At 37.2% G+C, this 13960-nt stretch overlaps 1 protein-coding gene across 2 annotated transcripts in view; it reads left to right on the top strand.

Moving 5' to 3' along the window:
* The window catches only part of LOC113655221 (CUB and sushi domain-containing protein 1), a 334957-nt gene that overhangs the window by 4198 nt on the left and 316799 nt on the right, over positions 1 to 13960 (top strand). The window contains exons 3-4 of one of the 2 annotated variants that reach the window (XM_027165618.2): positions 3242 to 3357; positions 11155 to 11185. In XM_027165618.2, coding sequence (XP_027021419.2) covers positions 3331 to 3357; positions 11155 to 11185 — 58 coding nt within the window. In that variant the 5' untranslated portion in view covers positions 3242 to 3330. Of the gene's footprint in view, positions 1 to 3239; positions 3358 to 11154; positions 11186 to 13960 lie in introns of those variants that run through there. The other variant, XM_047811980.1, reaches the window with a different exon arrangement.

Here is a 13960-nt window from a genome sequence, read left to right as displayed (position 1 = left end):
GCTCTAATGGGTGAAGGTAGTTTGTTTTTGCTGGAGCATTCTCTGAGCTTCTGTGTTCAGAAATAAACATGGTGTTGCAGTAAATATGTCTGAACCTGGATATGTGCAATGAGGTATGTGTTGATGGGTGACAAAAGAAATTAATCCCCTCATCAGCATGCATAGGCCAACAAATATTGTAAATAAACAAAGCACAAAATTCCAAGAAGAATAATTAAGCAAACTCACCTCACAACAACCTGGGCACAGCTTTTTGAGTTGTCCTAATGGGTATTATTTTTATTTTCTTAAAAAAAATATACATTTACTATAAATAATCGAGCTGTTTTTTTAAACTGAATTTAAAAAAGAAAGAACGGAACAAAAAAGGTTTGATCATCAGCCAGTCCCGGCATGAGGCTGCTTATGAATTCGTGTTCTAAGAGAACAGCTGTATGAATTATGTGATGGGTTCCTGCTCTAAAAGATCAAAACACAGTCTGGTACACTGGTTCATTCCTCAGCTTCCTCAGAGCATGGTCCAAACTAAAAACATGATGCATGTTGCGTATGCCTCTTTCGACATGAGATCATGTCATTATTCCTAATCTAGCACTATTTGCTTCATGGGTGGGTGGAATGGTTAAACAGATGTACAGATGAATGGATTGACAGATAATCAAGTGTGCTGATGGTTAGATGGATGTGAAGATACAGATGAATTTGATGGAATGATATCGATACAGACGCATAGATGAACAGATATACTGAGGTGGACGGGCAGATGGATGGAGGGACGGAAGGGTAGCTATCTATACAGAAGGATAGGTAGCAAGATGGATACCTGTACAGATGGATGGACTGATGGATATGCAGACAGAGACTCACATGCAGCATTCAGTCAACACACTGTGTGTATTATCCGGAGCACTTTCTTGTGGAAGTAAATTAAACGGTAGTCTTTGTTTGCTCCAAGTACAAAGAGCAGCCGTTGTTGGCAGGAGCTATTTACACTACATCCACCCACCAGCAGTGAGGGGATTAGAGGATTGTTTGTAGCCTTAACGTCAAGGGAAGGTGTGCAGGTTTCGAAAGTGAGGCAGAGATTTGTGTATAATTGTGAATAATTCTCTAAACATAAAATTAACTAAACAAAATATACTGTAGTTCATAATTAATGTATTCATATGAATAAATATCCATTACCATATCTGTCAAAAGTGATTCAAATAAATTGGGGAAATGTTATTTCATCTTAATGAGTGAGTAGAACCTAGAAAAGCTGTTTCAGCTTTGACCCATAATACATGCAATATACAATAAATATGTAGTTTAAGTCCTGATTTTTTATAAAAAGCTATTATTGATACCTTTTTTAAAGAAAGGTCTGATGAGGAAAAAAAATTGTTTAGTCTTCCTAGCAATAAAAAGGATTTCCAGTAAAGAAACAAAGCTTTTGAATGGAGCCGATTTTCTGATTTTCAGAGCCGTCTCCTTACAGTCTACTTCATGGATGAGGAGCACAGACATTTCTAATGAGAACTACACTCTCATTAATCTTGAATTTCACCAGCACAGTTTTTTTTTCCCTTTGAGAAAATGTGCTCTGTCAAGGATTGAAATGGATAGCTTTATGAGGCTGCTTTGTCTTGGCCTTCAAAATCACAGAACTTGAAATTATTTACTTTCTGGATGGAGAACATTTTCCAAAATGCAAAAGCATATTTGTGTTTTAGTTGTTTTTTAAATTTTAGATTAATTTCTTTTTGATTACATGCACCTAAATATGATCTAACAAATTAAACAAATGTGTGTTCTGCTGCTGACACTTTTTAAATATACTTTGATTATCCGGCTTACACAGAAAAAATTGCTCTGACTCTTTCTACATTTTGCATTTGATAGAACGCCGGCTGAAAGACCATTCTGTAATGTGACCCATGAGTGCTCCAAATGTACCAGTCTGCCATTGATTTTTGTTATGAACAGTGAGCTAGACACCCTTCTGTTGCTTAAATAGATTATCTTCCATTAACACTAGGTGCAACAGTCCCTGAAGCCGAGCTTTAAACTATTTTCTGTATTTTCTTTTTTTTGTTTTTTTTTTTTCCCCTCAAATACTATTCTTGCAATGAGCGTGACTCTCCTACAGCAACACAATGTGATGGAGTCAAAGCATTCAGTGCTAGAAGCATACAATCTGACGCTTCATTTCTCAGCCTTTTTCAAAAAGAGAGCAGTAAATCATGAGGTGATACTCAAGAAAAAAATCTCCAGCCTGTGTACAATATAATATAATTCAATTCAAAGTGGTTGCAGCTGTGTTAAAAAGCAGGGCTTTTTGGTGCGTTATTAGAAACCCATCCCAACATTATGTATACATCTCCCATTTCTACCCCCATTCATTTTCTGTAGTTGTGGATAATGTAATCTATTAAATTTACTGCAAATAAGTGCCGTAACACTGTACCACTATCTGATGTCAGATTCTAAAGCCTTTTATAATGTCTAAATAATGTTCAATCTTGTTCTTTCATGAGCTCTGAAATACTAGAGTTAGCTGGGTAGCATTATTGATGTGACTGATTCATTAATGAGTCCATCACAACCACAGTGTCATCCAAATTCTAAAAAGCACCCAGACATCTGCACTTTACATCTCATGAAATATCAATTCCAGTCAATCTCCTGTATGGAATCAGGAGAGCATCATGTCCTTAACATTTTGCAGTGCATTTTTTTGCGGCAAAAATTCCCTTGAATCTTTAAAGTTTCTGGAAGCCTGTACTCTGAATTTTATTGAATCTGAAGGACATGACCCATATCAGAAGTACATTACAAAGTACACTGCAAGAACGTATTACTTAATTGCCTTAAGCAGCCTACGGAGCCCTCCCCCTTCTCAAGGTTAGCGGTGAATAAAACCAAGGTAATTAAACCTAACTTAATTTCCGCTCGCCTCTCTCCCTGGTTTGAGAGCAGGATAATCACTTTCGGTCCATCACAACTCAGATCTCATAATACAATCTCCTCTACCTGCTTATTATAAAACGTTCCTGAGGGCTTCCAGTTTCTCAGCCTGGCACCAAAACAAAAAGAGGGGATGAAAAAAAAAAAAAAAAAAAATCACAACCCTGCCAGAGTTAGATGGAAAGTCTGGGATCAAGGCCCAGGATCAATGTATCTGACCTCAAAGTACCTGGCACGTTAAAAAAAAAAGTTTGACCGACCCATTTTGATCTTTCCTTCTTGGTGAATTTAGGTGGATGACCTGTCTCCCTAACATCATCTGAGCTGAAGGCCTTTGTCAGGAGCATCCCACTCTGTCTCTTATTTCCCAGAGGACATGGAATGCATCAGCACACTGGCCTGCGTGAGGTGAGCATGCAATGGATCAATACTGAAATGCACTTATCAGCCATTTAACTGCAGGGAAACATCCCAGGTTTCTCACTGCTCCATTCTCCTTGCATTCATTTTGGGAGCTTAGATAAAAGCAAAGTGCCTATCGATTACCTGAATATTGTTTTAATTTATTTTAATTATTTTTTTTTTAAATGTTGATCTGACAGACTGAAGAGGTTTGATTTACTGTATGTTTGAATTAACATTTTGTGAAATTAACATATTAAAATTTTAAGCAATAAAACACAAAGGATGAGTGCTTTTATGTGAAAATAATGGTGCTATGTGATACGGTTGGCTGTGCTTCATGCTTTTTCTTTTTGTATGGCAATTTTTAATTCATTGATTAATGACATCACACTATTTACATGCATCATTATGAAACGTGTGTGTTCCTGTTCCATGAAAAGTTCTTGTTTTCTCACTTCTATTATCATTCTCTGACAAGCCTCTCTTCTCTTTCTTTTGAAGTTTCTTTTGAAGACCAAAAAAAATCACAAAACATTGCTTGTTACTTGACTTAGAAACTGGAAAATGCATATTTTGGGGAGGTCAGCGTGGTGCACATGATATATTCAATACACTTTTCATTTTTTATTATTATCTGGTGCAGCCATTATCCACTCCATATTCCGTTTGACGCTCTCCCAGACTTTTGAGTTCGCTCATTTACCTGGCATTCTGACTGAATATCGGAAGAAACCATTGGAATGAATCATCACGAGCCTCACTGCTCTATTCCCACATGCTCTCATGACATGATGAAATAGCTAGCATACCTGAACTCATTCACACTTGAGTCACTGTAATATCTGCTCAGTTACTATTACAGCTGAACTGCCTTTACATTACATTATAGAACCTCTGTCTGCATTTAGGCATTTTCCTTTGCCATGTACTTGGATATTGGCTACATACCATTAAAAAAAATGCCACCAATTAACATTTTCCAGTTTGGCATGAAAACCATAACCCTGCTGATCCTGCTTTTGGCTTGTCACTGATTAATAGCTTGACCGTTTGACACTGTTGACTTGGTGTGCGGTTTTATTTGCTAAGTGTTCACAATTTTATTGTTCAATTTCTTAGAACTATTCAAGGCTATGAAGTCCTAAACTGTTAGACATTGTTACTGGAGATATTCTTTAAAGAAACTTTAGCTTCTTCAGGTGGGTGAATGTGATATGATTAAATTTCAGGACTAAGCAACCAGCTAATGTGGGAGAAAATGGGAACAATTTTTGTTTATTTATTTTTTTTTAATTTTTAAGCATCAGAAGCTATTTATCCACCAAGTGAACAGTAATTTGATTAAAAAAAACAACTAAATATTGTACTTAAAGAATAGAAAAAGGAAATCATCATTTTTATTTAACACACAGCTGAATGATAATCCTGCATATCTTTATACTCTGGCAGTTTATGTTGCTGTGGGACGATGATCAAAAACCTTCCCTTGATCTAGAGTAATGTGATTTCCCTATATAACTGTGGTTGTTACTTCAGTGGTTCATTTTGATTTTCTTTTATTTACAACCCCCCCCCCCCCCATGTTAACACACAACAAAATGTCTACAGTTATTTTTTCATTGGTAGGAAAAGTTAAAAAAAAAATTTCAAAGCAGGCAGCATCATTTGAGCACCCAAAGAATACATTTCCGTAACGAAAATAAAATAACATGGTGTTTTTGACCTGCTGTGAAACATTAGTCTTCTCACTTGTGAATTATGTCGTTGCAGATTGACCTCCAATTCATGAGCACTACATGAATACAACTTTAATGTGTATTGATTTGAGAGTTGCAGTCATAAGAATTATATTCACAAGAATATTTCTAAGTTCTCTGAATCTCAAAAAGTTACACACTACAGCTTTAAGAAAACAGATCTCTTTTTTTTAATTCTGAATGAAGTAACTGAAGATACAGAAGCAAAATAATATTCGTCTGAAGCTCGACAAAGCATCAAACGCTGAAATGGAAAAGGGCATCATGAAATATTAAAGGCTAATGTTTTGAATGTAAAAAAAAAATTGCAGAAACCACTTTGATCTTTTCAAAGAACGGCTGGCGGCCATAGACCGAGGGCTTTCACTGGGAAAAAAAACGTTATTTTCAAGGAAAGGCTAAGGATATGAGACTACTATCCATTTTTGAAAGTAGACGTTGAAAAGGTTTTGAAAGAATGGTGGACTCAGCATCGAATTTTTGTTGGAATCATTACAGAAGGCATTGGTGCAACAAACACTAAAGCACAGGAAACTAAGTGTGCAGTATTTTTATCTTTTGGTTAAAAGAAAACCCCCCCCCCCCAAAACAGTCCAACAGCAGTATCCATATACTAGTATAAAAGATCATACACTCAAGATATCAAAAGATCTGTATATCAGCACAGCTGTGATTGACTGACTGGGGTTTCATCTATTAATTTATTTAATTAGTTTATTTCAGCTTTATTGTATCAAGGTTATCAAATAGTCAAGGTCAAGTTGATGAAATGAGTAGTGTGTTCCATGTCAGGCTGAAGGCAGCCAAACCGTCACGTACTGGAGGTAGCTAAACTTCACTAAATTACTTGTTTGTTTGAGATGTCATTGATCTTCATTACCCTTTCAATGATTGGCAGTTGGTTATTAGGTTCCACCCCTTTGATCCCAATTTTTCCTCCCAGCATTCAGTAGATTATTCATAATGAAAGCCTGTTGTCCAATGAGTTTATATCACTCAACTTTAATCTGCCAGAGGAGCCCACAGAAGCTGGGCTTCACTGGAATTCTGTTTGTTCATGTAATGCACACGATTTTCAATTGCACCAACACCACAACTCTGCTGTGAGATATGTCTCTGCTGTCATTTGATTTGGTGAGATTCGGTATTTCAGACAAAGAATAATTTTTTTTTTGCAAATTTTGGGGCTTGTCCTGTACTCCCTTAAGCAATTGTCTGTGTTGAAGACGGATGATTGTTTTTAACTTGGACCACAGGCATTTTTTTACAGTAGGATTCCATTTGAGAAGGGTGATTGAGAATGCCATATCAACATCAGTTTGGATATTTACTAGCACTTTGTGTATCTTTGGGGACATTATCTTGTTGAATGATCCATCTACTGACAGGTCTTGATCTCCTACTAGATGATCAGGTCATGTTTTTGCATAAAATATACTGGTTGATTTCTTAATGCTGTCAGTATTTACAAACATCCCTGCACTCCTAGTTGCAAAACAGCTCGTAAGCGTCCATGATCTATCACCAAATTTAAAGTTAGTAGTATACTCCAGGTTGATGTTTGATCAAGTCTTTTTTCTTCCCCATGACCTTTTATTGTGATTTCTATCATGTTGATGAGCGTTGAATGTTAGTGTATGACCACCGTGACGGCAAAACTGCAAAAGACAGCATTATTTTCAACAGACTTTCGAAACCTTTTATAACTCTGTCCTTGCAGATGACTGCCAAAGCACCTTAATGCTTTGGAGCTAAATATGGAATGCTTAACTTTCTGCAGTTCTCACTCTAGGGGGAAGTCTTAAATGTGCTGTGCATTTCTCTCAATAGACAGTTCCACTAACATAATGGGTTCTATAAGGACTGTAAGGATCTTGCAGTGTTGAGTATTCAGAACCGTTTTGAAGAACCGTGCACCATGCACTCACGCACACATTGACCCACAGCCTAGCCAGTTCACTTACTGGCATGCTTTTTGGACTGCTTTTTTTTCTCCTGCACCATCATTTAGCTGATGAAATTTTTGTGATGGTTAAAAATCCTCTTGTATTTACTGGCTCTTTTTTTGTTTACTTTGTTTGAATTTTTTCTTTGCCCGGTTTACTTTAAGCAGTATTCACTGAAAGTGGGTGTCCAATACAATACATCTGTTGCACTTCTTTTTTAGTTCTATGGTCTCTGTCTTTCTGTTTTGTGTGCTAAGTTTGCGAGAGTGTTTGAAATTTGTTCATACCTGCTCCTACAGAGGTGCTGATTGGTGATTCCTCACCCAAGCATGCTCTTTGTGCGAAGTTCTAGACTGCATGATCAACGATGGGTCATTCTTCTCAAAGCTCCCAAGATGAAACTAAAAAAAAATGTCACATATCTTTATATAAAAGCAACTGTACAACTAAAATTATGTTTACTTGAAGTTCACGCTTTTGTCTTAAAACATTTCTCTGGTTAAATTATTGTCACACTTGCAAAGGACACATTTTGTGAAAGCTTATACCTCCATATTATGCAAAACACTGCCAATATACTCAGTAATATGTAGTTAGCAAATAAGCTCTACCCTTATGTACTATTGATCAGTATGGATGCAAATCACATTTCTGCCTACATTTTCAGCTTATACCATCCATCTTGGCAGTAAAATAAAACCCAGGGCTCATTAAACACCTCTTATCCCTAGTCGCTCCTTAAAGCTGCAAACTAAATTAAAAACTGTTTGCTGTGGCTTTGTAGTTAATCCTACAAAATTTAGGGATTGTGCACTAAGACTGCATTATTGATGGGCCTCGCACACTGCAAAAAGTGAGTGGTGCAGCTATATTAGAGAGAATTTTTATTTCACTGAAATTCAGACTAAGTTATAAAGGGAAGTTGTATCAAAGCTCTTATAGTGAAGTCTGTCCAATTGGTAGCCCCTTAGCAGTTATTTTCAATATTATCAAAATCAGTCACGAGTCCCTTAAAATCTTAAAAAAAAATGCCTTGACAATCTAACGTTCTTATAGTGATATAAAATCACTGATGAAATCTAAACAATGTAAATAATTTGTGGCTAGAATAAAAAAAAATTTTTTTGTTGCTCTACCTAAATAATAAGCAGGGCAAAGGCTTGGCAACAAATTATTTATTCCGTTTCTCTGATAACTATGGTAACAGTGATGATTTATTATAGGCTGAATCCTGATGACTTTCTGTGCACTAAATAGAACAAAATGTAATCTTTTCAACACATTATCTAGTGTACTACATGGGCCCTACAAAGCCATTTTGAGTTCGTCCTGCAGCTCTGCTTCACAGCTAGCTCCACTGAAGTTGGTTTTTACAGTTTATTTTTGTTCAGACATTTTTCTCTCTGTCTGGGACTTTTAAATGAGCTGTTCCATTTGGATTGCATAAACGGGAATAGGATTACATAGTCATTTCTCCTCTGTATTATCATATTCTATAAATATGGTCAGATGTTTTTGGCTTTTACTGGTAACAACATTACCAGTAAAGTGATTGATTACTTTTATAAAAGGGCAGAGGAGATTCAATATACAGGCCTCGTGTTCAGTGTTACACTTTACATTTGTTCATATAGCTACAAGATTAAACAAGGACACTATGTAACAGTAGGGAATATAGTACCTTTCTTACCCCTTAATGATTAGTTCTTTTAATTTTTAAACATCAAAGTATTTTAGAGATGGATTGATTTTAAGCTCTTTTGGAGTGTTTCTACAGAAATAAACTTAAATAATGATTAAGATGTCCATAGAATTATTTAAATAGGAAAAAACCCATTTAATTTTCTTTAATACTCTCACTATTTCAAACCCACCTGTGTCCACTTGTATGGTTTTTCAAAAATAAGCAACTGAGCGGTCACAGCTAAAATGGAAGATCAGATCGACCCTGCTGTCCAAGGAACTGCCTGTGAAGCTTCTAGATGAAGTTGTTGGGAGGAAGAAAGATGCCAAAGGTTATTAAAAGACCAGCAATGCTTTGAACCTTCCTGGGAGCACTGTGAAATCCATTATAGCAAAGTGGAAATATGGCACCATCCAGACACTGCCAAAATCAGGCCATCCTTCCAAATTGAGTGCACGGGCAAGAAGGGCAGTTCTAAGAGTAGTGTCCAAGAGGCCAGCTCTGATACTGAAGAAATTACAGAGCCCACTGAAATAGGAGAACCTGTGCAGACATCAACAAATATCATCAGCTCTTCACAGAACTGGCCTCTATGGGAGAGTGGCCAGAAGGAAGCCTTTTCTGAGAAAGGCTTAGCATAAAGGCCCACTTGGAGTTTGCTAGAAGACATGTGACACATTCTGAGAGCTTTTAGAAAAAGATTTTGTCCCATTTCGTCAAGTGTTTGGTGTGGAGCAAATACATACCATCAAACATGGTCATGTTAGCTTCATTCTCTGTTTTTTTTCCCCCCTGCATGAACAAGAAATCATTGGATTGAGCCAAATGCATGAAATTGTCGAGAATCTCTTCCTGTCCACCAGAAAGCCTACAAACAAGCAGCTTGGGGAAAAATGTTTTTTCCTTATTTAATAATTTGATTTTGGAATGGCAAAAGTCAGAGTCAAAGCCCTGACTTTAAAGTATATGATGTCACCTGAAAGTTGCTGTTCACCGTCTAATTTGGAGATTTGGAGAAAAATTGAGCAATAGGAGAAAATGCCAAAATCAAAATGTGTAATCATTATAAACAGTTGAGATGAGAAATAATCACTAAAGGGTGAGTATTTTCTAGAGGCATTGTGTAGTAAAGTTGATGAGGGGAATTTTTCAGGGGATTTGGATAGGAGGAAACCCGTAGTGGAAGGATGTACCTGCAGGAGCTTTCTGGGCGCTGGATTTCCTGGACAGTGGGGCAAGTGTAATGATTGAGGTTGCTTCTGTTTTTTCCTTCACTCTTTCATGTGAAAACACTAACCCTTATTGGCCAACTGTTTGAACACTTGTGTCTACAGTGTTCTAAGTTGTCTTAGTTATTAGTTTACCCTTATAAACAATATTAGTGAACATTTATTTTTATAGTAACAACTCATAAATATGAAGGCAGATGACACGTGTAATCTAAATGCAATAAACAAGAAAATATTTCTTGGTCTGTTTTGCAAAGATAAACCTGATGAAGCTTTATGTAAGTAGTTGTTTAACGTTTATGAATTCTATGAAATGAGTTTCTACAGTGTGCATGTTGACCCTTTTTCCCCCGGGGGAATTCTTCAGGACAGAAGAGTAATGATTGTTCAGTAATATGGCAAGCTGTATTTTTGTTTGTTTGTGGTATAAGAGGAATACACCACTTGTATGTGCTGTTGTAGGGAAAACGATATAACACTATCACCAGGTTGGGTTGGGTTGGATTGTGTCACACAATCCCAACACTGATTTGTCTTATAACTGCTGTGTTTTATTCATTTCATCTCTCCAGCATCGCAAACACCATTGTTCTAAAAGCTCTATGTATGTAATGTCAAATATCAGAAGTTAACCTCTACTTCATACAGTCTTGATGCATCTATGATTCATTGCTGTAGCCCGAGAGAATCAAAACCTCACACACAATATGCATTAAATATTTACTTTAACTTGTTGCCATCATTAAACAGTGGCCAATTCGTGCTAACATGAAGACGACAAAGCATTTATATAAGTCTGTCTGCATAAGTGTGCCTGCCAAACTGCATATATGTAAATGCAAATTTGACTGATTTAACAGAACACGCAGTGTGAGGAGCGTGATCAGTCGCTGTCCCTTTTGTGGTTCAGATGTTGAGCCCGCAAGCCCTCACATTTAAATCAACCCTGTACAAGTTACAAAGTTTCCACACGTGCCTCAAATGTATTCAGGTGGCATAGCCAGCGGTTTCTTCAGGGAGAGAACTGCCAATTAGTTATGTCAGTATAAATAAATGGTCTAGTACAATGAATAGCAAATTAAAAATGCAAATGATTACACTGTCTTGTGCATGTTTAATTGAAATCTGTAACATTTGAAGAGGGTTTCAAAATGAAATGATCTGAATTTTCTAATTTTTTGCAGAGCTGCACAGGACACACTCCAACCTCACAAGGTCAGTCTGTACTGTTTCTTGAGTGCAAATCAGCAATTATGCATTGTTCAGACCTTGTCTTCGTATGTACATTGTGCAACACCGGTATTGTGCGTGTTCCGTGTTAGATTGTGCTTGCCATTTGGTATTCTCATTTAATCTCACCTCCCTTTCTATAACAGCATAGATGTTTACCTGCTGTGGTATTGTCACCCAATGTGCCTGTGTGATAAAATGAGATCTCCTTCTCCTCAAAATCCATAAATAGCGCTATTCTTGAGGGTGAGATCAGAAGGCAGGCGGAGCTGAGCGTCCCCCACCGCCTTTTTTTTTTTTTTTATTTATTTCTCCTCGCACTACAGCTGTCATGTTTAGTCTAGCTGGCTATAGTGATTAAAGGGCTGCTGTATATTAATCTCTGCAGCTGAAAGTGGTAAAGAAAAACTGTTTTTGCAGTTGTTTTTTTATGTTAACTCCGTGTAACTGGTGGTACTTTAAAGAGGAGAGAAAATATTTCACACAGGCTCGTCGCTAATGGTTCTCATTTAATGGAATCTTGACAGCCACATTGCAAATGATTCATCAGTTTTATTATGCCAATTCCTTCAGAGTTGCTTTCTTATTATTTAAGTCTATATTAAAGCAATTAAATTGTGAACAATTTGTTTTCAGTTGAAGATTGGAAAAATGTCACCTGTTCTTTTTCCAATCTTAAACCTCTCCGTTTCGGTGAGCCTGTGCTCACTTTAGACTGACATTTCTGTTCATGATTTCAGATGCTTTTCTGCTCCCCACGGTTAAGAGAGTAAAGAGTAGTTACTTGTGTTATTGTAGCCTTGAACACTGATGGACACAGAAAGGGGAAGTGTAAAGCAACATATTCAAGCAATAAAACTCAGCAGGACTAAAAATAAACATGAACAAGGATGATAGACTGACCAAGCTAAGGCTAATCCCATGTCTTTGGTACTTTGTAAGTGGTCATTTGCAAGTTGTAATGAGGTCATGTACAAATTTTGTTTTGAATTTGCAGCAACAGAGCACAATAATGAGTATCTTGGAAACAAGCTTCAACTTTACCTTCAGCACAGCATAATACATAGGCTAGTGCTAAGGCTAACCAATGTGCTTAATCTATTCAAAAATAGTGTTTGGGAATATCTGAAAATTGTAAGTGCTATTAACAAGAATTTAAAAGTAACCAAAGACTAAACATTAGCAAGGCTAGATGCACGGATGTGCAGGTTAAGAGTAGTGCCAGACCAAAGAGCGCACAGGACCTACAGTGCTCCATTGTGTAGGTGAGAATGATAGTGCTTGTGTTTTTTAATGAGGTATGTTTTTGTTTAGTTAGTTCTGAGGTGGGGTGGGTGAGGTTGCTGAGGTTGAATTCTTTACATACTGTAACCTTGTTGGCACATGCATTCTGGTCAGTCTCCTAAACAAGAAGATATTTCTGCATAGATCTGCCGCTTGCTAGATGTGAGGTGTGCAGGTCTTCTGCTTTAAACTGTTGTTGATTGTAGTATATCACTTCGTGCACCTTATCTATGTCTCTTGCAAGGGATCAAGATGCCTTACACTATATAATCTGGATCTGAATGTTAAAAATGCCATGCAATACCCAAGGATTTGTCAGGCTTCAGAGTTTGCTAAGCTTAAAAATAGGGAAATCCTCTCTCTCTCTCTCTCTCTCTCTCTCTCTCTCTCTCTCTCTCTCTCTCTCTCTCTCTCATTCTTTGAGGACACAGTTTAACATTGGCAATTTCACATTTTCCCCAACTGACACATCCCATCCTCTATCCATTACAGATACATAACCTGTGTTTTATAGACCCTGTTCATTACTATTATTCATAAACCATTTTCCATAAAACCCCTTTAGTTATGTTTCAGTCTCTTGTTAACATGTCATATTTGCAAATACATTAATAATTGAACAAGTCAACTTGTATGTCACAAAATAGTAAATACATAATGATGAAGATGACTGAGATCAGTGAAGTATTGAATAATAGGTAGTCAAACTAATTAGAGAATTATAGCAGAAAAAATGTCCTTTAAGGGTTTGGATGGCTTCCATTCTCAGAAAGACGACCAGTTTGCTTCATGGTTCCCAATTAATAGGGTGTTAGACGAAATCTTGTTTTCTAAGATTTTGCTAGTGGCCGCAGGTGTAAAGAGCAGAGTTGACCAAAACAGTATCAAGTATCACCCTTTCTTTGACTTCTCCATGGGAGCTGTATACACTGCTCAGCACATGATTAATTCTGTTTGGAGCGTGAACATATTTCCCTGTAGTGTATGCGATGATCATACTGCATGCAGTATGTTTTAAATTCCTCCTCTCAGCAATGCCTTCACTTCAAGTGTTTTGTTTACATTAAGTTTAATATGAACCCTGTTACTATGCACCACGAAATGCTAGGAAAACACTGGTGGGAAGGGGGAACAACCCTCTGAGGCAGAACTGTCAGCTTGTCATAAACACTTTAAATGTGTTGTGCCACATGGACTTTTTGTCCCTTGTGCTTTATATGAGTGCTTGAAGCTGTACACATCATTTTTTTCCCCCCCTAGGACCTCAATTTTTCTGCACACCACTAGTCTTAACCAAATGCAGGCATGGACACTGGCTGCCTGAGAAGAAAGGTCAAAAGAGTAAAAATGGCACATCCTGCACTCTTTGGCAGTGTGGGGGTTGGGGGGTAATGGGGGACTGCACATGGAGGATATTTACTCAGGTTTTTCTATGGAGGCATCCTAGAGCGTACATTTTCTCACATACATTGAGGG

This window comes from Tachysurus fulvidraco, chromosome 4 (genome assembly GCF_022655615.1).
Source record: "Tachysurus fulvidraco isolate hzauxx_2018 chromosome 4, HZAU_PFXX_2.0, whole genome shotgun sequence".
NCBI lineage: Eukaryota > Metazoa > Chordata > Actinopteri > Siluriformes > Bagridae > Tachysurus > Tachysurus fulvidraco.
This window is presented reverse-complemented; position numbering and strand designations above follow the sequence as displayed.